The 26723-nt window shown below is 43.2% G+C and overlaps 1 protein-coding gene across 1 annotated transcript in view; it reads left to right on the forward strand.

Annotated features, from left to right (window-relative positions):
- The window catches only part of PRKCH (protein kinase C eta), a 296395-nt gene that overhangs the window by 192715 nt on the left and 76957 nt on the right, over nt 1–26723 (forward strand). The window contains exon 10 of the mRNA XM_049770537.1: nt 22087–22241. Coding sequence (XP_049626494.1) covers nt 22087–22241 — 155 coding nt within the window. The remainder of the gene's footprint in view (nt 1–22086; nt 22242–26723) is intronic.

Below are 26723 nucleotides of genomic sequence, written 5' to 3' on the forward strand. Positions count from 1 at the left end.
CAGTAGCAACTTTTTCTTTTGTTACGGTGTGCAGTGAAGTGCTGAGAATTAAGTGCTTACCCCAGCTCCAGTACAAGAAGTGGTGGAATGGGGAGGAAAGGACCTGGGAAATTATATGAATCTGGGATTGAACGACATGTCCATACCAGGTTCTTGCCTAGAGTTTAGGCTGGCAAAGAGACTGGCCCTCTTTCAAAAGGGGTCTGGAAGTCAGTTAGACCAAGAAACTCTCAGAGGCAGGTTTAAATGGAAGTGTGCAATATTTATTTTTTTTATTTATTTTTTCTTTTCTGATTCTGGTGTTGGGGTCATGTTTCTTTAATAAGGAGGATAGAGGAATGACTTAGTAAATCAGGGGATGGGACTGGGCAGGTGGGGGGGAACCATAGGAAATGCATTCCTACCCTCTCAGGTTCAGTTTTCTCTCTGCTCCTTTCATCTCCATCAGTGTGTGCTGTGTCAGCTGCGAGTCTCTGGAGGAGGGCCTGGAACCTGGTCCCCTCCACCTCCAGGGGCTCCTCCCCCTGGCTTTCCTCCTGGAGCCCTCAGCTGAGTGTCCCAGACAGCCCTGAACAAAGAGTGGGCTGGAGGAGGGGGAGTTTGCAGAGCAAACACAGGTCAGATGCTTGAGTCTTTGTTCGAAGACCCAGTTTATTGAAGCAGAGGTTCCCACAGGGAAAACCCAGGACAAAGGCTCTCTGTGTCCAGAACCTTCCTCCCGGGCAAGAGCCAAGGCACAGCCTTAATGGGGAAGCACTCAAGTTGGCCTCTGCCGGCTGCTGGTCCAGGGGGGCTTCATCATGCAGTCATACACACAAACCCCACAGACACACATCCTGTGCAGGAAGGAATTGCCCACCACCCCCACTATCCCACACTGGTGGTCTCCTTCTTCAGATCTTGGGTGTCCTTAAGATAACTTGCAGGTCATAAATGGGGAGTCGATTTCTGAAAAACACTGCTCCTCCAACATTGGTGAGCACCGCAGAGCCCCCAGCTCCCACGTCTGAAGGGTAAAGAGCCCCAGAACCCCAGTCCCCCAAACACATAACTGGTGCCAAGTGATTTCCGTTTATTTAGTCATGTTTATATTGATAATGGAAGCCCTCTTGGTCACATGAGTGTCAAAGAATGAGTTTTCCTTTGCTTGATTTCTCTACATTAAAAAAAAAAAAAGAAAGAAAGAAAAGGAAATATGGAGCCTAGAGGAATGGCCCAGTGACTGTGAGCACCTGCCCTGCAACTTTTCAAGGATATGGTCATGAGTTCAAATCCCCAGTGTCCCATATGCATCCAGCAATTATAGCAGCTCTGCTATTTGACCTGACAACAGCCCTGTTGTGTGTGATTTCAGGCACCGCCTCCTCAAAATTTGCATATCATGCTAGTGATAAAACTGAGAGAAGGTGCTTACACAATAGACAGGTCGATGTGAAGGGCAGTGAGAGGGTCCCAGAGTTCTAGAATGGCGAATGGCCTTCAGTGGGGGAGCTCTTATGCTCTCAGACTGGCTTCACTGTGCCTTTGAGTTCTTGCTGATCTGCCCCTCCTCTTGCATCTGTGTTCTTCTCTCAAGGACCTGGCCTTCCTCTTCCATTTCCTCTTTCATCCTCTTCCTTCCTATCAAGGACCTTGTAATGGAAATAGCTCCAGAGATTGACTCTGGCTGGCTTTATGCGTATGGAATGGAGGAGGCCACAGCCTGTCTTCTGGTCTTCTAGCACATTCTCTTTCCAGAGCCTCTACAACAGTGCCTGAGGCCATGAAAACACAGAGCTGTTACTAGTTACCATCTTGAAGTGGTATAGTCCTATGAGCTGAGTCACAGGGACATTGTGGACAAGAGGGGAGAGCTTGAGAGAACCATGATGGGCAAAGGGTGGGATTTAGGGGAAGGGAAGGGAGGTGCCACCCCATAGCCCAAAAACCTCTTTATAATGGATGTCATGGGCTCTGCTAGTGACAGATGGGGAGCTGGTCGATCTGGAAGCCTGCCTGGCACCTGCTTTGCAGAAAACACAGCTGAAGAATGAAATCATAGAAACTACTAGTCACTGAGACCCTGACTGGCCTGTGTCCTGGGAGTTCATGCTTATTACCAGTGTCTGGACAACAACTGGGGCATTGCATAAATTTTTGTTGAAGGAACATCTCATTTATTATCCAGAACAATCTACTGAGTTGTTGAAATGGGTATCCTAACCTAAAAGTCTCTGGAAACTGAGGTCCAGAGACGTTAAATACCTTCATCCAGATCACAATGCAAGCAGGAATTACCAGACTAAATTCTTACTTAACAAGTCCTCCAGCCGAATAATCTATGCCGTTTCCATAGCACACACATAGAAGTGTCTTCCATCTAGAATGTGCACAGCTAGGAACAGTGGTTAATTAGGAATAAAGATTTGGGGTATTTTTTTAAATCTATTTCACAGCTTTGAGAACTAGTTTCCTTTTTTCTCTGAACAATGACTGCTTGAAGATGATTTTGTCTGCTTATGGGTCATTTGTTGTAGTTTGCCTTTGGCTGGGATCAAAATAGAAAATGAGCCAGAATGCAGTGTTTTCCATTTGCACATATTCTTTTTTTTTTTTTTGGTTTTTGGGCCACACCCGGCGGTGCTCAGGGGTTACTCCTGGCTGTCTGCTCAGAAATAGCTCCTGGCAGGCAGGGGGACCATATGGGACACCGGGATTCGAACCAATCACCTTAGGTCCTAGATCAGCTGCTTGCAAGGCAAACGCCGCTGTGCTATCTCTCCGGGCCCCATTTGGGCATATTCTTAGCTTATTTATATTGTTTCTTTTGGGAACAGACTACACATGCACTCAGCCCAGAGACTAGATTTCCAGGGTAATAATTTAGGGCTACTGATGTCTTAGGCTTCCTAGCTTTCTGACTTTTGTGACTAAATAGGGTCATAGCAGTGAATGGTAAACAAGAAAACCAGAGACACAAACTTTACCTTTGGTTCTCGCTGTGTGAGTAGAATTACCTACCAGGAACCTCGAATGTCACAAAAGAGTTTCAAAACCCTTTTGGCATATTTTTCACTTTGTGGTTCTTTAACCAGACTGGCCTTGGTGTCATGTGCTATTGTCACCATCAGTGAAAATAATGTAGACCTGAGCTTGCCAAAATGATTCCTGGATTGTGCGTCATTTCCTGTGAAAGACTGAGGGCTTCCTGTTGCCAGGCTCAGCTGTGTCTGCCTGATTTCACTTTGCGGTGGGGAGCATTTGTTTGTGGCTTTTCACTGGTTGATTGGGAAAGAGGCCAGAATATAGATCTCTGGCTCCATTGGAGCCCTAGGATAGAATTGCCAAGGCTGGGATATGGCAAGCTTTCAATGAAAAGTCTATCAGCTTGAAAAAGCTCTGAATGAGCGCTAAGCAAAAGAACAAGCACTTGAAACCAGTAGTCAAGTAGAGAAGCAATGAAGAGCCATGAATAGCTCTGCGCAGGAGATGACAGAGAGTAAATGTACATAAACCACAGGAGCAAATGGAGCTGAAAAATGGGCCTTGGACTTTTCTTTCATGACAAAGTGCATCCAGAATGGCTAAAAGACTAACTGGGACCCAAGGGTACAGAAGTTAAGGCATTTGCCTCACATGATGGTGGTGTGTGAAATGGTGGGTTGTGTGTGTTCCACAATCCCCAGAGAGGGAGAGGATCCCCATACCCCAAGTCCAGGTACGACAAGGGATGCTGGTCCGGCAGCAATTCCAACACAGGAAATAATCCACACACAGTTGGGAAGGGATAGCAGGCCAGGAACTAACACCGAAAGCTTTTCACCAACAAGCCATGAGGAACCATTAACCAAGATGGCAGCTCCTCCTCCAAGCTGCCTGAGTAGCCTTTATTGGGATAAACTAAACCCACCCCCAAGGGGGAAGGAAAGCCAGATGAGGAGGCAATGGGGAAACTTCTTTTTTGTTTGTTTGTTTGTTTGTTTTTATTTTTGGGCCACACCCGGCGGTACTCAGGGGTTCCTCCTGGCTGTCTGCTCAGAAATAGCTCCTGGCAGGCACGGGGGACCATATGGGACACCGGGATTCGAACCAACCACCTTTGGTCCTGGATCGGCTGCTTGCAAGGCAAACGCCGCTGTGCTATCTCTCCGGGCCCAGGGAAACTTCTTTTAACAGAGAAATCAAAGGAACTAATCAAGTGACATCTAATTAGAAGGCACTGTAGGAACCAATCCAAAGGCCTCTACCAACAGTGGTTACCCTGGTTTGATATCCAGCACCACATATGGTCCTATGAGCACTGCCAGGATTCACTCCTCAATACAGAGCCATGTGTAGCCCCTGTGCACTGCCTAGTATGACACCAAGATACATAATCATTAAAACAGTAGCCAGCATTGAATTTCTATATCATCTGTTTCCTGGAAACAGGATAGACCTGGGCTAGTCTGGGGATTGAACCCAGGTTCGTTCTGGGTTGGCCATGTGCAAGGCAAAAACGCCCTACTGCTGTGCTATCTTTCTGGCCCTCATCCTTGGTTTTAAGTGAGATAGAGTGAATTTGGGATTTGATGGATGGGTATAGCTCGAGCTGTGGTCAGTGCCACACTGTGTTGGTGAGTTATGATGGGCTCTTAGCATTCTTGGACCAGAGGACCCAAAGCAGGAGGTAGAACAGGAAGAGCAGTAGCCCATTGACAGACTTGCCTCTGTCGTTCACCATTGTCATGTGTATAGTCTTTCTCATTCTATTCACTTCTGCTCAGAGACCCCAGACCTCCCGGCTCTGCTCTGTAGGCTGTGCTCTCCAAGATGACTCTTCTATTTAGTGCTTCTTCCTCTGCCTCTCGCATCAGTTTATACCTGGGCTCCGTCTCTGCAGCTGACCTCCTTTGTTCTGCTGAAGGGCTTTGGCATGCTCTGTCTTCCCTTCTAGGCCACTCTAGAAGTTTCTTTTCCTTTCCTGCACAGAACATCCAACTTTCATTTGCATCATGAAAGAGCATCCTATGTTTGTAAGTTTCTTACTCACACCTTCAAGTTGGTCTTTGGTTTGAAGAAAGTTCCAGAACGTTTCCAAGAACCTTTTCACTCCATTCTATGGGGCATGGTCTTTGAAGCAAATGGAGATCTAATTCCAGCCAAAGCACAATGGAGACTAGAACATTCCTCCCCAGCCCCGTGCTTTCTCTTGCTTGGGCATCGGATTATAGAAAATTTCTTCTTTCCCTTGTCAATGCTTCTCTGCTCACATATTCACTTTCATAGCAGTGGCCTCCTTGGTGTTCTTTAAGGGAAACGATGTGATTGGCTTGAGTATGTCACAGGCCAAGACCTACTATACCACCCATGGGGAGAAGCAGCTTGGAAAGAGACAGACACAACCAACAACATCGGGAAAAATCCACAGTGGGACCCGGAGAGATAGCACAGAGGCGTTTGCCTTGCAAGCAGCCAATCCAGGACCAAAGGTGGTTGGTTCGAATCCCGGTGTCCCATATGGTCCCCCATTCCTGCCAGGAGCTATTTCTGAGCAGACAGCCAGGAGTCACCCCTGAGCACTGCCGGGTGTGGCCCAAAAACCAAAAAAACAAACAAACAAACAAACAAAAAAATCCACAGTGGGCCAGACCCAAAGTGGGGCAAGTCTCGCTTCTGGAAATTTTTAGACTTGGGGCCTGCTCGCTAAGTCCTTCTCTCCTTGTTTGCTTGAGCTTACAGGCACACTTCTAGAACAGGAAGTTTCTTTCACACTGCTGAGAACACTGTTCCCACTGCTTGAACCTTCACTACACCAAGTCAGTTGGTGTTATTATCTCAAATGGCTGCTGCCTGCCCCACCTTTTCAATAAAAATGATAAGCTCTGTAGATAGTGTGAGAATGCTTACCCGCCACCAATATGTGAGGCAGGAAATTGTGCATGATGGGGCCTGCTCTGTGACTGTTGGATTTGCAGCATCCCTGCCTGTTCCTCACTTCCAGGGGGACATTTTCAACTGGTTGTTTTTAGACATTGCCCAGTAAATGTTCTCCAGAGGCAAAGAGCCACTCAGGGGCTCAAAATCATTGTCTTCCATGAATGCCCCCTGGCCTGTCTTGAATAGAAGTCAGGCAGGTCGGAAAATTACTTTTGTACAGTGGCCTAAAACAAAGCAGTTCAGATCTCCTGTAAAAATGTACAATTTATTGTTTTCTCTTTTTGAGACCATGGCAAAGCGATGGTCTTCCATTTCTTGGCTACTGAGGGCTTTTCTGCCTGCATTATCACGGGTGCATGGATGCTGGGCTGGGAGTGACAGCAGGAAGTCTGGCAAATGGGCATAAAAGTTTGCTTGCTGCCACCAACTCTGACCTGCAAAGCTGCTACTGAAAGGCAGAATTGCCGAATCCTAGGTCATGGAGGAAGCAAAGGATGAGCAGCGAAGCACAGGCCATTTTGAATGTGGAGTGTTAAGGAGCTGGCAGTTGAAAGAACAGCTTCCTTTGTTTGGCCTTTTAACGAGACTCTACTTTCCCAGCTAAGGCATTGAACCAGGGTGTTTGGTGAAGTTTGAACTTCACAGGGATGCGTGTATCTGAGTCAGCTCCCACCTGTGTGGATTTACAGAGATTGTGAAAGTCAATCAAAAACTTGTGAAACCCCCTTTTTTTTTTTCAGCCCGGGTAGGAAGATGTGCTGATAGTGTTCTCTGGCTGAGCTCCAATTTTCTATTTTCTTTTTCTCCCATCTGTGAAAAAGTCATTTCAATTTAAGGTATAGATGTCTTAGATGCTATTTTTAAAAGTGAGTATTTTTAAAATTTTTTAAAAATAGCATCTTTATTTAAGCACCATTACAAACATGTTTGTAGTTGGATTCAGTCATAAAAAAGAACCCCCCCTTTACCAGTGTACCATTCCCACCACCAATTCCCCCTCTCTCCTTCCCAACCCCTCCCTATGTTCAAGACAGGCATTCTACATGTCAAAAGTGAGTGTTCTTTTAACTTTTGCAGATAGCTTTTAGCTCCTAGAGATGATGGATCTTTCCATGTTGAATATAGTTCTGCATTTCTTGTACCTTGGATGCAAATGAGTTTACAAAATCTACATGTGACATGCGGAAGAACAACATGTGGTTCCCGTCTTCAGGTTACTTTCCATGGAGGAGCATCCCAAGACACCAAGGGACAGAGTGAGGGAAGTCACCACTTGGTTTTTGGAATTGTTGCAAGGGCCTCTCAGGGGAGAGGCCATCTGTGCTGTGTTTTGAGGATGAAAGGAACTCTTGCATTGTAATGGGAGGGAGGGAGGGGCTAGCATCTCAGAGATGAGTGCATGTCAAAAGTGGGATTGAAATCCATGTTGTACCCCTAAGACCACATCACCTCATGCAGTGGCTTTAGGAGAGAGCATTAAGTAGCTGCTGAAAACTTTTGTTTGCATTCTTTGCAAGGGTGCTAGTCCCCATCTAGGTAGGAAAACTGGTGGAGGATTTTGAGGTAGAAATATCTAAGACTTGCATTGTAGACTTTGCCCCTAAAAGCTGTCTCAGAATAGCAGACACAGGAGCAGACTTGGTTCTGCCTGCCCTTGGAACAAGTGGTGGAGGTGAAGTCGAAATGACACTACAAGAGCAGGGAGGAACCAGGGAGCTATCAGAGGGATTAGGGCATGCTTTAGCATGTGCAGCACCTGGGCTTTATCCTTGGTACTCCATAGCTTCCTCAAAACTCTTAGGCGTGGCCCTGGAGACCATCAGCATTGCTGGGGTCAACATGGGGTTCTCAGTCCCCCAGCAGTGATGTACTGCATGAGTCCTAGAATCTGACCTGCTTGAATTCAGGTCTCCTGATATTTGCATGGAAAGTGCTACACCTCACACATCCTGTCTTCTCCCTCAAGAAGTAAGAGCAAGAGGCTGGAGTGATAGCATATGGTAGGATGATTGCCTTGCATGCTGCTGACCCAGGTTTTATCGCTGGCTTCCCATATGGTCCCCTGAGCCTGTCAGGAGTGATTTCTAAGTGCAGATCCAGGGATAACCCCTGAGTGCTGTTGGGTGTGGCCCCAAAACCTGAAAAAAAAAGAGAAAAAAGTAAGAACAGGAGAAGTGATTCAAAGTTCAGGGCAGCCAAAAGCCAGGCAAGAATAGGCTGGGTCCAGTTATGGGATACTGGATGGTAAGATAGATGTTTGCTATTTATGGGATGTTAAATTTTGATATCTTCAGGGGGTCAGAGTGATAGCATAGTGGCAGGGATTTTGCCTTGCATGTGGCTGACTCGAATTGGGAATGGGTTCGATCCCCGGCATCCCATATGGTCCCGGAAGCCTGCCAGGAGCAATTTCTAAGTGCAGAGCCAGGAGGAACCCCAGAGCACCATCAGGTGTGGGGGTAGGTAAAAACAATATTACAACAATTACTCAACAATCAGGTGTGGCCTCAGAACAAAACAAAAACAATTTTTTTTTGTATCTTCAGTAATTGAAGAAATTTTGGTGGGTGTTTACCAAGAGAGAGGTGAAGGAGAAACATCTAAATGAGAATGGAGAACTATATGGAAAAGTATAAAAGGGGTAGGAGGAATCATGGACTGTGCTGAAATCAGTTCACCAAAGAACCCAAAGTGAGCATGGTGCCTGGGCTGAGGTTGACAATGTCACTGCCTCTGTCCCTGCTCTCACCCTGGGGTTGGGCAGAACCCTTCGAATTTCATTGTGCCAAGAAAAATATCTCCTCCCAGGTCTTTATCCTGTGGAAATCTTTTCTACCATTTCTTGATTATGCTGTCCCTCACCTTACCATTTATATGGCCTCCTTACTTTTATAGTAAGGTCTCTATCTTCTCTTTTTAAACTTGATTGATTGGCTTTTGGGCCTCACCCCGCGGTGCTCAAGGGTCACTCCTGGCTCAGCACTCAGAAATCACCCCTGGCAGGCTGAGTACCCATATAGAATGCTAGGAATAGAACCAGGTCCCTCCTGGGTCCACCACATGCAAGGTAAATGCCCTACTGCTGTGCTCTTTCTCTAGTCCCTGGGTCTGTATCTTTCTCCCTTGGTGGACAATGAAGATCAATATTATGTCCTTGTTGTGAACAAGATTTTGAAAGAGATTACAGGCAAGTTGTTCCCTACAGTTGCTCTCATTCCCCAGCCAGAGCATCAGGGAAGAACACATGAATTCATTGGAAAAATTAAAGCTACAAGTGGAGGCCCAGTTCAAAGAAAAACTTCCAGCAAGCAGTGGCTGCTACTGAGTGGATGCTCTGTCTGCAGAATCCTCCCTTATGTCGTTTCCAAGCAGAAATGGAATATTCCTCACCAGATTCGCTACTTTACTAACTGGAAAAATTGTTTAATCAAATGGCTTAACTTAGAATCTTTGTCTGTGAGGCAGGAATGTCTAGTTCATTCACAGAAAGGGGGGGGGAGAGAGAGAGAGAGAGAGAGAGAGAGAGAGAGAGAGAGAGAGGAGAGGAGAGGAGAGGGAGAAATGAAATCTATTTTAAGAGGCTGAAAAATTTATGAACTTTTTATGAAAAGTGATTTCAGTAACTGAAATAGCACTCTAAACACAACTTTATCCTCTCGTCCCAAACAAACGACCCACATAAATGCCTTTTTATACCTGATAAATACTAAAGGAATCCTGTTATGTATAATTTTTAAGGATCTAAGCCTTTATATATAAAAAAAAAAAGTATTGATCATGGCCAGAAAGATAGCATAGTGGATAGGGTACTTGCCTTGCATGTGACTAGCCTAAATCTAATCCTCAGCATCCCATGTGGTCCCTTGAGCCCTGCCAAGGGTCACTCTTTTTAAAAAACAAAACAAAACAAAACTTTATGGATGGGGCCAGAGAGGTGGTGCTAGAGGTAAGGTGTCTGCCTTGCAAGTGCTAGCCAAGGAAGGACCTCGGTTCGATCCCCCGGCGTCCCATATGGTCCCCCCAAGCCAGGGTCAATTTCTGAGCGCTTAGCCAGGAGTAACCCCTGAGCATCAAACGGGTGTGGCCCCCCAAAAGAAAAAAACCAAAAACAAAAAAAACTTTATTGATTGATTGGTTTCTGGGCCACACCTAGTGGTGCTTGTTCAGGGGTCACTCCTAACTCTGCACTAAGAAAGCGCCATTGACAGGCTGGGGGACCATTTGGAATGCTGGGAATCAAACCAGGTTTCTCCCTGGTCAGCTGCATGCAAGGCAAATCCCTACCACTGTGCTATCTCTCCGGACCCCAAGAGTCACTCTTGAGTACAGAGCTGGAGTAAGCCCTGAGCATCACCAGGAGCACCCCCAACACCCTCAAAAGATACTTAAGATACTTTCTTTGTCAATATAAATTCAGAATTTTAATTTTGTGGATTGAATTCAGAGTTAAACCTTATACCCAGGAAGCTTTTCTTTGCTTCCAGACATGCCTGATTTTTTTCCAGGCTAATAAAAATGATCTTTATAAAAATATAGTGATAAAACTATTAATAGCATGTCTTTTTACTCAGCTAAATTAGAAGTACAGCTCATTGTAGAAATTTATGGGAATGAAATTGGGACTAGTATGTACCTGTCTTTTTTTTGTATTCGGGCCACACCCGGCTATGCTCAGGAGTTACTGTTGGCTCTATGCTGAGGAATTACTCCTGGCAGTCTCTGAGGACCATATGGGATGCCTGGACAGCCGAACCTGGATCCGTTGCATGCAGGGCAAACATCCTACCCTCTATGCTATTGGTCTGGGCCAGTACCTGTCTTTTTTTTTTTTTTTTTTTTTTGTGGTTTTTGGGTCACACCCGGCAGTGCTCAGGGGTTACTCCTGGCTCCATGCTCAGAAATTGCTCCTGGCAGGCACGGGGGACCATATGGGACGCTGGGATTCGAACCGATGACCTCTTGCATGAAAGGCAAACGCCTTACCTCCATGCTATCTCTCCAGCCCCCAGTACCTGTCTTAAAAATTGTGATTTCTAAAAAATTTTTCTTACATGTTTTTTTTTTTTTTTGAAAAGTATGGTTTATAAAATGCCCTGCAGTGGGGGCCAGAGTGATAGCACAGTGGATAAGGCATTTGCCTTGCATGATACTGAACTGGGATGAACCCAGGTTCATCCCAGGTATCTCATATGGTCCCCTGAGCCTTCGAGGAGCAATTTCTGAATTCAGAGCCAGGAGTAACCCCTGGGCACTACCTGGTGTGGCCCTAAAACCAATAAATAAATAAATAAATAAATAAATAAGTAAATAAATAAAAGCATTGCAGAACACATCAGTAGTATGTTTCACATCAATCTAATGACTTGATGGAAGACTCAACTTCAAAAACAAGGAAAATAAAAGCAAGAATAAACAAACAGGACAATACCAAGTGAAAAAATTTCTGCACAAAATAAATAAACTTGTACCAAAATAGAAAGACAGTCTGCTGAGTGGCAGAAGAAATGTTCATATCTTATGTCCAACTAGGGTTAACATCCAAATAATCCAAAGAACTCACCAACAATCTGAATTAAAATTGGGCACAGACCTGAATGACCCAAGAGCCGAGTCAGGAGTAGTTCTTGACCAATATCCAGGTGTGGCCTCAAAACCAAAAATTAAATGAAATAAGGTACACAGGGACTGTGCGGAAGCACAGCAATAAGGCTTTTGCCTTGCATGCAACAGAACCGGACAGACCTGGGTTCAATCTCCAGCATCCCATGTGGTCCCCTGAGCCTGCCAGGAGTGATTTCTGAGTGCAGAACCAGGAGTAACTATTGAGCACCTGTACGGTGTGGACCAAAAACCAAAAAAAAAAAAAAAAAAAAAAAAAAAAGTACACAGAATTAAGAAGACATTTCTCCTATTAAAGGGCCTACAGGCAAATAAGAAGTTCATCATCTCTTAATGTCAGGTAGATGCAAGTCAAGACATCAAGACATTACCTCATACCTAAGGGATGGCTGGTGTCCAAAAATACACGAAACAACAAGTAATGGGGAAGATGTGGAGAGAAAGAAGAAAGCCTAATATATTGGTGGAAATTTAAATTTTTGCAGTTAGAGTAGGGATTTATCAAAAATTAAAAAATGGAAATTCAGCACAGTCTTGTGACTTCACTGCTGAATATTTGTCACCAAAATATAAAGACGCTCTTTTGAAGAGACATGTGTCTTCCCTGATTTGGGGATTTTTTAATTTTTTTTGGTTTTGGTTTTTTGGTCACACCCGGCAGTGCTCAGGCTATCCTGGCTCTGCGCTCAGAAATCACCCCTGGCAGGCTCAGGGGACCATATGGGATGCCGGGATTTGAACTACCATCCATCTGTGTGCAAGGCAAACACCCTACCATTGTACTATATCTCTGGCCTTTGCCTTCCCCAATTGACTGAGACATTATTTGCAGTAGCCAAGACCTGGAAAGGGTCAGAGTCTTATACAAAAAAAAAAAAAAAAAAAAAAAATGCATTTGTGGCATATTTGTGCAAATTTATAAATTTATGTAAATTTACAGTGGAGTGCTATTCTACTGTAAAGAGAGGTAAAGTTCTGTCATTTGCAACAATATGGATGAACACTAAAAGGTATGTAAGTGAAATAAGCCAGATCAAGAAAGACAACCAATATTATGCTTATATATACTAATATTAAGAAAGCAAACTCTTTAACTAAATAAAACAGTTATGACTCTAAGACTAGTGGTTTGTCGAGGGAAAGGGACTGGGGAGGGAGAGGGGGCCATAAATCAGGACAAAGTATATACTTGTTGATTGTCATGATGCACACTTGTACTGTTACAGAACAATCATAATTCAAGTAGAAAATCTGTTTCCAGAGAGAACAACCAAGATGCCCTTCAACAGACGAATGGCTAAAGAAACTGTGGTACATATACACAATGGAATATTATGCAGCTGTCAGGAGAGATGAAGTCATGAAATTTTCCTATACATGGATGTACACAGACTCTATTATGCTGAGTGAAATAAGTCAGAGAGAGAGAGAGAGTAAAACGCAGAATGGTCTCACTCATCTATGGGTTTTAAGGAAAATGAAAGACATTCTTGCAATAATAATTTTCAGACACAAAAGAGAAAAGAGCTGGAAGTTCCAGCTCACCTCAGGAAGCTCATCACAAAGAGTGATGAGTTTAGTTAGAGAAATAACTACATTTTGAACTGTCCAAATAATGAGAATGGATGAGGAATATGGAAAGCCTGTCTAGAGTACAGGCGGGGGTCAGGTGGGGAGGAGGGAGATTTGGGACATTGGTGATGGGAACGTTGCACTGGTAATGGGTGGTGTTCTATACATGACTGAAACCCAAACATAATCATGTATGTAATCAAGGTGTTTAAATAAAATTTAAAAAAGGAAAGAAAATCATGGTTCTTGGGGTCAGAGTGATAGCACAGTGGTAGGACACTTTATCTTGCACACAGGCTGACCCGGGACAGACCTGGGATTAATCCCCAATATCCCATAAAGTCCCCAAGCCTGCCAGGAAGGATTTCTGAGTGCAGAGTCAGGAGTAACCCCTGAGCACTGCTGGGTATGACCCCAAAACAAAATAAAACAACAAAAAATCATGGTTCTGATGGCAGAGTATATCAGGGAATACTGTAACATAAGTATAAAGAAGAGGTATATTTTTTGCTTTATTTTTTCTCTTTTTAGTATAGTTTTAAATATAATTAATACATACGAAAATAGAATTTGATTTAAATTATCTTGTAAATTAATTCCCCATCTAAAAATCTCTGATCTTTGGATTATGATGTCCTGATTCTCATTTCCCCTTTTAAGATTTCTGTCATCATATCAGTGTTTCAGCATCATAGTGATTCAATTTTTAGTTTACTTCCCTCCACCTTACCTCACCCCCAGCTTTTCATGTATTTCGCTGAGCTATGATCATGCAATTAATTTTTAGTTTTTGCAACTACTGGTGCTTTTATAAACAACGTAAAACTGAAACTTTATAGATAGTAGTAAACAGATCATGTTTTTCTTAACTCTTCCACAAACTTTAACTGGGCCAAGACTTTCCGTTTCTTTGCCCTTAAGCCGCATAACATGGATGGATAGAACTAATCTGGGCAGCCCTCTCTCGAGTTCTATTTTCAAATTTTATCAGGAAGTACAACTGGCATCCTGCTGTTTTAGACTCCTAAAGCGTTTAACCCTTATCCTCTTCCAGGCCTCTTGCTTAGTGAGTGTTAGGGGCCTTGTTTAGTATCTGGGCTCTGCCTTCACAGACTGCAAGTGTTTTATAGAAAACAAGACCTAATGACTAAAGCCAGCATGGATCCACAGTCATGTTGAGTGTTTAAAATGGGCATGGACCAGAGATGCCCAAGGAGTCTTCACTGAGAAGACAGAACTTGTGCTCTGTCACTTGAGTAGCTGATCATAGGCTGAATGCCTATTGATGCTATCAAGAACATCATGGCTCAGATGTGGCCAAGCATGATAAAATACAAGTTAGATGTCTTTGATATGAGGTCCAGGAGGTGAAAACTTCATTATGGAGACAGCTGCAATGGTTGCTTCAACTGGATGAATCAGTTTACCAACAAAGCACTTGGTTTTTTTGAAAAGAGCAGTGTGTCCCTCCAGGTTTACAATGCCAGTTTTTATTATTGGAGACATATTTTACCTCCTCAGACACTAGTTTCTGTGTTCAGACAGGATGTATCATGCCTGGGGCCTTGACAGAGAGCTTGCTAGGTGATTGGATTAACTCCTGATATCTTCTGGGCTGTGCAAAATGATGCATTAGGAGGGGGGAAAAAGCCTAGCCATTAAGTTCTCTCTTGATTCTTCCTTGAAGCCCTTTATAATGGTTCTTGTGTGGTTCAATTCAGGTTGTTTCCAGTTCAGTCGTGGGGCAATCAGATCTCCTCAGCGGGGTGCTTTTCCACTGTGACCCCCTTGACGTCACTGACTATTTCCTGTTGACTTGAATTGACTCCCTAATTTACCCTGGAGATGACTCCCCATCAGAGGGAAGTCAGAAAGGAAAAGGCTCTTCTGAGAAACTGCACAGAGCTGCGAGTGGAGATTTCCTTTCCCTGGAACACAGCCTTGACATAGCACTCTGCAGCTCTTGGTCCCGGGTGGATGTTTCTGTAGGATGCTTGTGCAGAAACAATTCCAAGGCAAGTCTTAGAACTTGCGCCAGGAAGTTGAAATGGGGTCCCCAGCTTGCCAGGGCTTTCAAGCAATAACCAAATTAGTCATTTACTTAACGTATTGTTCCTAGCATTTGAAGTTTTTCCGTAAAGGAATTTGCAGCTATACTGTTCCATTTTCCATTGAGATAGAAATCTATCGATTGCCAGGTCTGTTCATTCTGATTCTTAACACAAATGTCTTGACCCATGTGTAAAAAATAATTGAGCTTTAGAGAAAAAAAAAATAGCTACTTGAGAAATTTTTGCTTATTGTAACCACTTTGCAATACATAGGCAAATATATTGGCTTGCTAATGATCATTTTGAGAAAGGTGGCAATGCAGCTCTTACAATAGGAATTACCGTATTTTTTGTACAAAAAGGTAAACTTTCCCCCCCCCCACACCTGGAGTTGAAGTCTGAGTGCAAGGGAGGAGAGCATCTAAAAACTGAGTATCTTATAGTGACGCTTATAGAACTAAAAGTACGGTACCTTTTAGTTTGAGAAAATTTACTGGAGCTGAAACCTGAGGTTAGCGGGTAATGGGTTTTGGTTCTCAAATCTGGTTTTGTAACCTCTTGCTTCGTGATCACTTCCATGAAAAGAAAAACCTCCTTGGTGGGTCAAGGTCGTGACTTGGTGGATCAAGAAATACCCCTTGGCCACAGCAGCTATGTTCCCTACCCTTTCTCTCACTTACAAATCTGCCTCTACTCAGTTACAGAGCTGATGCAGTTACTTGTTTGTTCCATATGCTTATTTGTTCCTATTTTTCTCTTTTGCTAGTCTGAGCATCATGAAGAGGTTCCATCTCTGCCACTGTGATAGGTAGCATCTCTCTCTCTCTCTCTCTCTCTCTCTCTCTCTCTCTCTCTCTCTCTCTCTCACACACACACACACACACACACACACACACACACACACACACACACACATGACTGTGGCTACCCCAGAGCCAGAACCCCATGGTTACTGATAATGATAGTAAGTACTAATAGTCATAACAATAGCAATATTGTTATTACAGCTAAGGTTGTGGTCCTAATGTTTACTGAACAATTAATGTGTGCTACATTCTTTTTGCTGGTGGGTACTCAGTAGTGGGATTATTCCTGATTCTTTGCTCAGGAATGACCCCTTAACATACTAAGGAAACCATATGTGTTATCCCAGATTAAACCCAGGTTGGCTGCATGACAGGCAGTCAACTTACCTGCTGTCTCTGAACCTCCGTTTGAAATTCTTAGTTTAAAGAATTTCATTTTTATGCACTGCAAGTTCATTCTTATTGTCTGCATCTTACAGATGAAAGTTTTGAGTGTACATGAAGAAATACAGCATCGAAGCAAGAATTGCTAACAGAAAACAGCTTTCCCAAGGTTATACAATTTAGAAAAGGAGAATTGAAATTTGAGATTTAGTGTTAAACAGGGTGTGTTTCTATAGAACCTAGAACTGAGTGTGGCCAGTAGGGTCTAGAATTGGAAAGCTCTCCCCAGCACCCATGCCATTCCCTCCTGTTCACTCATCACTTCTCTCTGCCTTGCTCTCCATTCCTGCTTCCTTCTCCCTGACTTTTTGTCTCTGACATTATCCTGCTCTCACATGATGTTCCAGAGGCAGCCTCAGTACCTAAGTGCAGATGGTCCCTCTCATTTTCATTTTTCTGAAGTGCTCGAAGGGGCCAGCCTGAGTGATATCTTTTTATCTTGGTAACTTCTGGCTATAGCACTTTGTTTTTCCCTTTTTTCTGGGCAGGGGCTGGGAGGTGGAGGAGAGTGTTTGGGACCACATTCTGCAGTGCTCGGTCAGGGCTTCACTCCAGATAGTGCTTTGGGGGACCATTGGTGGTGCCAGGTATTGAACTAGGCTGACCTGCTTGCAAGACAAACACCCTGGCCTAGTATAGCATTTTTGTCCACCCAAGTGTGGTTTCTAAACTTCAGTCATGCAATTCATGGCCAGTTTTAACTCCCAAAGAACAACCTTCTGAGTGGCTCTGAGGCTGGCAATCTGCTTAGATCAACACCCTCTTTCAGCTCAGGGACTATTTTTATCTGGATATTTTTATCTCCTGTGCCTTAGAGAAGTCGCAGCGCTGAACAGCCAGCCAGACCAGAGCAGACCTGGCCAGGTTGCTGTGGGTTAATGGAGCTAGGCTGGTGATGACAGGAATTGTTGCTAACAGGTTGGCTCCTTGGCTGAGTCTCCCTGGCACTCACACCACCGTGGGTGGGGCACAAAGGGATTTCTGAGCTGCTTTTATTCCCCCCAGGTGTTCACCAGCCCATGCTAAAGACTTTTATTTGTGGTTGGTTGACTCAGGGACAAAGGAGAGAAACAAGAGAACAACAAAAGGCCGGGCCACTTGGCTCCCAAACTGAGGTTCCTCCCATGATTGTCCTGGCCTTCAAGTTTCCTGCCCCGCAGGTCAGGACAGATATAACAGCAGAGGAACACCCCACCCTTGACCCTAATCACCACCCCGATTTCAGGGAAAGCTTAACAGGTGTCCAGGCTCAGTTTTTAAGATGCAAGGAAGATTTACGGGGTGGGGGGAAGTTGAGCTTCTATACAAGCTCAAACACAAATAGTTTTTTGCCACAGCATGTGGGGTTTGGAAACTTCCCAGGCCCAGAAATGACTCATGGACTCTCTGGTCTGTTGTGCAGAACCCCACACTTAAATGTGAGGAAGCCAGTGAAGACTTTCTTTAGCTCCTCTCCTGTTGGGTCTGAAGTGGTGAGGCTGGTTATCTCCTGCCTCCTTTCAGAACGTAAGCTACAGTTGGGCCCAACGTGAAGTCTTTTCTTCAGAATAATGGGATTCATTCTAAGAAGTACAATTGAGCAGCAGTGATGTGTGTGTGTGTCCGTGTGTGTCCGTGTGTGTCTGTGTGTGTGTATTGTTTGATTCTAAATGGCAGGTTTCTTCATTTACTGAAGTCTTCCCAACCAAGTCCCATAGATGCCACCTGCTTCAGTCTTGGTTTGGCTCAGCTGATAATCCTGTAAGAAACCAATAATTGACTGATGAGTGTGTTTGAATAGGACTGAGATCCACAGTTGTTACATGGGTAACCTGGGGAAGGGGTGAAAGGGAGTTTAGTTGTGTGCATTATAAAGATATGCCATACTCTGTTGGCTCAGCTGCTGGGAACTGCTTTTGTCAGTCACTGTTCCCTGCTTCACATCAGCCACTTCTACTATTCATTCACCCCGGATAGTCCCATCCTCACACCCTCTTCCATTTCCAGCTTAGTTCTTGTTTCCTCACCTGTCCAGGCTGGGGAATCAGCTCCTCTTTGAAACGTTCTCCCAGCCCACTGCAGAAGCTGGTCTGTGTCCCATGATGCTCTTCACCACTGGGTTGATGTGCTGTGTGTCTACACACCCCTGATCTTTCTTAGGACATTTTGACCACTGGCACTGGTCCCCACTCTTACCAGGTTCTGAAATTTAGCCAAAGATCTGGTTTTTAAGATTTGAGATCTGAAAAGGGTATGTGGATTAAGGAAAATAGAAATAGAATATATTTTCTTTGGAACACTCAACTTTTTGATACCTACTGCCGTAGAAATTCATAACAAATGTGCTGACTTCACCACCACCTGAGAAATAGCCACTTACCTATTGACCCCGTTCTACTAATCAGGCATTTATAGATAATAGAACTTGTGGACTGCCAGTCACATCCATGATGAAAAGGAGCAGGTCAGTGAACAAAAGGAAATAAAACTGCTCTTGCAAGGACTGGTTCAGGGTGACTTGGCCAGTTGATTCTTTACTTTTACCCCTTCTGTCCCTACTTCCACACACAACTGATATTCTAGATGAACACAATACTGGCATGACAAATTATGTGCAGCTAAGTATATTATATTAAATTAGATTAACTAAGTTATCATTATTGATTAAATTAAATTATATTCTATTAAATAGAGAATCTCTATAATATTTTTCCCTCTACCTGACCTAAACTAACCTGCCTGTGTTACCTAGTCCTTCTTATTTAGAAAATAATGAGCATCACTGTTCAGCCAGGCTTGTTTCACCCCAGTTTCTTCTTCCTGTCAGTCACAGTTGGAGGAAAACACTAGATGGCCAGATGATGCATATATTATGGTGTTACACTGACTTACCCGAAGCGTGGGTGGTAGCATTTAGAATTTGTGTGTGTGAATCTGTGCCACTGATTCTTTTTTCCTCTTCCATTCTTGTTTCTTCTTAGCATAGACATGTTTTATGGATATAGATTTTTTCCCATTCCAATTAAGTTTTTGCTTAAAAAAAAATTATGAGGTCATCAGTTCTAGTGTCTTGTAATAGGGAAGAGCCTGATTAAATCAGCAATGATTTCGAAGTGAACATGAAAAGCACAAGTTATGACAAATAAAAGTGGGCTTTATGGGGCCGGAGCGATAGCACAGCAGTACGGCATTTGCCTTGCATGCAGCTGATTTGAACAGATGGTGGTTAGAATCCCAGCATCCCATATGATCCCCCATGCCTGCCAGGGAGCGACTTCTGAGTGCAGAGCAAGGAATAACCCCTGAGCACTGCCTGGTGTGATCCCAAAACATAAAACAAAAGTGGGTTTTATGTATACACATCTTTAGTTCATTACTAAAATACTAATTTCCTATGACATAGTGTTCCACAGTCTTTCCCTTATACCAAGGCTGATAACCCTAAGTCAGAGGTCCCTAACTATGGCCTGCCAAGGACATTTATCCAGCCCACCAAGTGTTTTTGCTACCACTGCCTGCCCTGCTTAGCGGCCAAATCATCCCAGGCCTGCAGTGTGCCTATGTGGGGTGTGTGCCTCACTCTCTGACTCCCCTATTCTCTGTCTCTCCACTCCTCCTCTCAGTCTAGGGCAGGGGTCCTCAAACTATGGTCAGCCAAAAGCAGGCCTGTAGTTCCCAATGAAATACTGGTGAGTTTATGGATTTAACTTTACTTGTTCTTCATTTTTAATATAGTATTTGTTCCCTCCTTTTTACTTCAAAATGAGATGTACAGTGTGCACAGGAATATTTTCATAGACTTTTTTTAAAACTATAGTCTGGCCCTCATACATTCTGAGGGACAGTGAAATGGCCTCCTTGGTAAAATGTTTGAGGATCCCTGCCCTAAGGTTTTGGCTCACACGTCACTTGAGCCCTTACTTGGCCTTCCCTCAGTTGACTTTAAATGTCAATACTTCATTCATTTTTACAGGATTTACCAGGATTTGTAACTTTGCTTGTTTTTATCACCTTTTTAAAAAGTACTGAGAAATTTGTTTTATGCCTCTTCTTAGTTGGTTTCCCAGCAACTATTTCAGACTTCATAACTATCAGGGTAAGGAACTGTGGAAATCCAACGACCATAGAAGTTCTTGACACAAAATGCCTCTCATTATCTTGGAGACATTACTTTTGAGGCATTTTTTTTTATTATTAAGAGTAATTTCCACTTTATTCACATTTCTCAGGCAGTACCTCGGTGACTTTAGTAAGAACTCATTTCTTAAAATCTGTTGGTGGTTGTGAAGTTCTTTTTTTTTGGGGGGGGGGCCCACACCCGGCGGTGCTCAGGGGTTACTCCTGGTTGTCTGCTCAGAATTATTCCTGGCAGGCACGGGGGACCATAAGGGACACCGGGATTCGAACCAACCACCTTTGGTCCTGGATCGGCTGCTTGCAAGGCAAACACCGTTGTGCTATCTCTCTGGGCCCCGGTTGTGAAGTTCTTAAAGGTGGAAAGAGTGGAGAGAGAGAGTCTACTTGGTTTTGTGTTCTTTCTTCTGACTCAGGAAACTTCCTCTGGTCTGAATGGGATTTCTAGGAATTGGAGGCTGTCAGTAAAATTCTGTTTGATTTGTCTGTCAACATGTTTTCTTTTAAGATACAAATAAACAAGATTAAATTTAAAAAGAAGGAAAAGAGGCAAAAATGTAAAGAAGGAAGGAAAGAAGGAAGGAAGGAAGGAAGGAAGGAAGGAAGGAAGGAAGGAAGGAAGGAAGGAAGGAAGGAAGGAAGGAAGGAAAAAGGGAGGGAAAATTGTTTTTCTTGGGTCTGGAAACAGCAAGTAAACAGATAAGGTTCTTGCCTTGCATGCAGTCAATTCCAGTTCTATCTTAGGCATCCCATATCATTCCTCCAAACTGTGAGCAGTGCAGAACCAGTAACCCCTTAGCACTACTGGCTATGGGCTCCCTCAAATAAGTTTTTCTTTCTCTGTGATAGATCTCTCCCTAAGGGGAAGATCAGAGCACCTAATAGATGCTGCTTATTCTCTGATATCATACTTGAATTGTTCTAATGTTTTGGTTTATTTAAAAGATATAAATTCTCCTCCAGATTATGCAACTTTAAATTTGGGTAGGGATAGTATCATTGTTCTCACTTTCCTAAATATTCTCACATTACTACATTTTTGGACATCGAACACCCCAAAAATTGTTCAACTTAAGGTTGTCTGATATTTAAGGTACAGTACTAGAATGGGAATCAAAGTCTTTTGAAGTCTTTTCTAGTTTTAATTATTTTTTGTTTTATTGTTTGTTTTTGAGTCACACTCAGTGGTGCTTAGGGATTACTCCTGGCTCTGTGCTCAGAAATCGCTCCTGTCAGGCTTGGGGACCATATGGGATGCCAGGAATCAAACTCGGATCCATCCCAGGTTGGCTGCATGCAGTGCAAACATCCTACCACCGTGCTATCTCTCCGACCCTCTACTTTTTAGTTAATGTAGAAAGCAAAGTGGTGTTGGGTGACTCAAAGTTGATCCAGAAGTTAGTTTCCATCCCTCCAGCCTAGGGATCGAGTCCCACCATGCATATGTTGCCTTGTCGGCCGTTCCACTCTGTGCCAGTTTTGACAGTCTCTTCACCCCTAGCCTCCCCCAGGCAATCCTATGCAGATTGAAGTCTAGACCAAGTGATACTGACATGGGCACCCTCTCTTGTGCTTGTCCCCAGGATCGTCTGTTCTTTGTGATGGAGTTTGTGAACGGGGGTGACTTGATGTTTCACATTCAGAAGTCTCGGCGTTTTGATGAATCGCGAGCCCGTTTCTATGCTGCGGAAATCATTTCAGCGCTCATGTTTCTTCATGAGAAAGGAATTATCTACAGGTGAGTGTGGCTTCTGGAAACCTCTTTTATCATTTATTCCCCTTTGCTCATCTGGCTTATTCTACCCTGGAATTTCTCTTATAATCGGATGAAATATATATGGAAGTAAACCACAAAGTGTTGCGTGTCCAGCTGAGTAAATAAATAACATTGGGTTTTAGTGAAGGGCAAGTAAAACTTGCCCCACTTTGCATGTATTTGTGTGTTTGTGTGTGTGTGTGTGTGTATGTTTTACTGAAGCAAGATAATTTCTATTGAACTATCTTTAAGAAGACATGGAGAAGGAAGAGAAGAAATGCATGCTCATAAAAGAACACAAGATTCTCTAGAGTAGAAAAAGCCAAAAGAGAGAGATAATGTTCAAAAAAGAACATAGGCTTGAAAGAGCAAGGCAGCAATATAGTTGTTCAAGAGAAAATATAGGCTTAAAGGGTCTCTCTCTCACTCTTTTTCTCTCTCTCCCATTTATTTTTGTTTACTTTGAGGCCACACCCAACAGTGCTCAGAGTTTATTCCTGGCTCTGATCTCAGGAATCACACTGGCTCTGCTGGGGAATGTAGGGATGACACCAGGATATGGGGATGCCAGGGATGGAACCCTGGCTAGCTATGTGCAAGGCAAATGCCCTACTAGCTATACTATTGCTCCAGCCCCAAACCAAACATTCTTGGATTCTCAGACCTTAATTAGGTTCCACTTTGCATAATGGGGGCAACAAGCTTGTTTTCTTGTTTTGGATATGGCTGCCTCTCTGCTTGTTGCTGTTGGTATTGAACAATTCTTGCTGTAATTTACTGTAATTTCTGGTGAAACTTAATCAGCCTACACATCTAGAAAAGTGGTATTTTCTTTTGTTTTCATGTGTCTGTGTTTCCAATTTGTGGTTCAGTGTAGAGTTGATTTTAATTCACCCCTCACCTTCAGTCCTATGTGCAGGCTCTAATTGATATGGCTGACTTTGAAAAGAACACGTTTAATTAGGATAGATTCAAATGCTATTTTTATCCTGTGGATTTATTCCACCGGATAATTTCATTCCATTCAGGGTATTGGCTTGAGAAGGGAGTCTTAAGGCTAAGCCTCTGAAAGCCAAGTCCCTGGAATTCAAACAAAGTAAAGGGCATATTTGGGTCACAGAAGGGGTGAATTTGATCCAGAGAGCACAGTGAGAAACTTGGGCTCATCAAATGGACTCATTTATCATACATGTCCTGGGATGGCCTTTATCAGAGCTAAAATGATCTCCCTGAATATGGCCTGTGATCTATCCAAATAGAGCTATTGTTTCCCTGAAGTTCTTCAAGTTATTCATCAGGGAAATTGTGTCATTCCCAAGAGGTTATAGAGCTGGTGCCATCTCAAATGATTGCCTGATGGGACTTGAGAAGAGAGAGCGTTGGCTGCCTGACCGACTCGTCTCACTTAGCCAACTATGCCTATATGATAGGAAACCGGCTGGTTATATTTATAAGCTATTTCTCTTGAGTTCTGGCCCAAATTTTTAGATGTATTTGCTTAGATTTCATAGAAGAACAGAAGCCTCTTTCCTGAGATTCATCAAGATTCCTCAAAGGCTTCTTCAAGTTTGTTTGGAAGGTCTGGAGCCACAAAGTACGCAATTTGAAGAGATGCTTTGCTAAGGGAAAAAAAGATTTTTCGTTCTTTTATCCTGGGCTTGTTGGGCTGATTGAAAGCCCAGATAAGTACTCATGAATAATTTAAAAGACAATGACTATTTCCTCAGTGTCAAGCCCTACAGAAAAGTTAAAGAAACAAAGGGGGCAAGCATCCAATTCACCTGTCTGCCAGCATTACCGGCACTGCTTTTTGTCAAATTTTCTAAGTGGTATTCAAGGGGAATTCAACAGACATTGACATTTTAACCTCAAGCCTCCAAAACCTATCAACACTCTGTGGATTAGTTATTTTTGATAAAGCAGGGAATGTTTCTAAAATATGTTAGAAGAGGAAGAATATGTAGTGAAGCAGTTTTACATTTTCTTTTTTTTTTCTTTTCATGTTTCACCTGCACACACGGTTCACTTCAGTTTGACTGCTGTGCGTCATTTGAAGTTCTTTGCATTCTGGGGTCTTAGGTACAGGATAATCTTTATCCCCAAATTCCAACTTTGTGCTATAATATTTCACTTTCTGGAGGCAGAACAGGCTGAGAAAGTCTACTACCAGCATTGTACTTTTATATTGTACTTGCATACTTATATACTAGTTATAGATTAATTTAGGGCCCGGGGAGATAGCACAGCGGCGTTTGCCTTGCAAGCAGCCGATCCAGGACCAAAGGTGGTTGGTTTGAATCCCGGTGTCCCATATGGTCCCCCGTGCCTGCCAGGAGCTATTTCTGAGCAGACAGCCAGGAGGAACCCCTGAGCACTGCCGGGTGTGACCCAAAAACCAAAAAAAAAAAAAAAAAAATTTAACTGTACAACAAAATCACCTTTGATTTCTCTCACATTGAGTGGCTAATTGCTAACTACTTTGGCTTTTTAGTTATAAATCTGGGAATATTAGTTTTCTTCTTCTACAATGAAATCTGGTACTCTAGTCTCTGAACATGGCTGTTGGTTGAATTGGCAGAGAATATAATGTCAGATTCTTATTCTGTATACTTGTGAGATCCAAAGTTGACTAAGTATGACTTTTGCTGGGAGAGTGTATGGGAAGGCCAACCTTTGTGAGCATTGCTTTTTTTTGTTGTTTGTTTTTGGTTTGGGGGCCACATCCTTTGGTGCTCAAGGATTACTCCTGGCTCTGGCTCAGAAATTGCTTCAGGCAGACTTGGGGGACCATATGGAATGCTTGGAATTGAACCCAGTTTGGTCCTGGGTTGGTTACGTGCAAAGTAAAAGCCTTACCCATTGTGCTATTACTCTGGCCCTATGAGCATTGCTTTTGTGTCCAAGAATCCATAAGTCACCTGTTTTCAAATCAGGTGTGTGTTAGGTAAGATGACTGTCACACACATGACTCATTGTTCTCTAACATCTGCATGTTCTTTTCTTGGAAATTGTGGCCACACCTATCTGATTCCCATCTCCTTAGGACCTTTACATAGGAATTTCTTACACTACAGCAGATTCTTAGAGTCCCCCACATAGCTTTCATCCAGGAATTTCAGATTCATTGATATATTGGAATTTAGTTCCTAATTCATAGTAAGTGTTCTAATTAACAGTGAAGAAAACAGCTATTAATGATCAATAATAAATTAGAATATATCAACTATTAACATTAATAAATTATTAATAATAAAATTAATAGTGAGGGGAAATTAGGTGAAAACGAAAGTTCAGTCAAGGAGCTCTCTTTTCCTGATGCCCCAATAAGTAATTTTTGTTGTTATTGTTGTTGTTTTTCGGGCCACACCCAGCAGCAGTCAGGACTGCACTCAGAAATCGCTCCTGGTAGGCTCGGGGGACCATATTGGATACCGGGATCGAACCCGGCTTTATTTTGGATGGGCCAGGTGCAAGGCAAACACCCTGCCGCTGTGCTATCACTCCAGCCCCCCCCCCCGAATTTTATATTTTTTCTTTTTTTTTTTTTTTTTTTTTTTTGGTTTTTGGGCCACACCCGTTTGATGCTCAGGGGTTACTCCTGGCTATGCGCTCAGAAGTCGCTCCTGGCTTGGGGGACCATATGGGACACCGGGGGATCGAACCTCGGTCCGTCCAAGGCTAGCGCAGGCAAGGCAGGCACCTTACCTTTAGCGCCACCGCCCGGCCCCTTATATTTTTTCTTGATATGGTTCTGCAATTCAACTATCAGTCATCACTCATTACATGAGTACAGTCGTGCTAGCCATAAAGTTTTCAGCTTTCATATCACATTTTCACTGTTAGTCCTTACTGGGGGGGCTCCAAACTTCTTAGTCATATTCTTTTCTCCTCTTTCATCCTGTCATGAGTTCTGACAAATGCTGGCTCACTTGACAGCAGAAAGTGAACTCCATTTCTGACTCCTTTAAGCTTCCTTCTCAGGGACATGTCGAGCTGAGAAGACTTTACAGCTTACTGGAATAGCTTGACATTTTCCCCCAAATAAACTCACCAGCCAATTTCTCCTCTCTTCTGCAACCTTTAGAGACAGTTAGTAAATGTTTATTAAGCATCAACTTTCTGCCAAGAATAAGAATACAATGAGGAGAGGGAAAAAAAATCCTTCCTTATAAGGGATATCAAGTAAATGGCCATAGTAGCAGAAAACCACCTTTGGCCAGTTGAGTGGGGAGAGGAATATATGCAATGAATGAGAAGCTTGAATAATGATTCAGTTTGGACTGAGAAAGAGGGAAGCTTTTCTTTTTCTTTTTTCTTTTCAAGTAAATGCATAAAGAGGAATCTGTGACAAGTCAATAAAAAATGTTAAATAGGGAAAGAGTATGCATTCTATTTGGTAGTCTTTCTTTTGAGAGGTTATCTGTTTTTTTATTATCTTTATTTAAGCACCATGATTACAAACAT

The sequence above is a fragment of the Suncus etruscus genome, chromosome 3, assembly GCF_024139225.1.
Source record: "Suncus etruscus isolate mSunEtr1 chromosome 3, mSunEtr1.pri.cur, whole genome shotgun sequence".
Taxonomy (NCBI): domain Eukaryota; kingdom Metazoa; phylum Chordata; class Mammalia; order Eulipotyphla; family Soricidae; genus Suncus; species Suncus etruscus.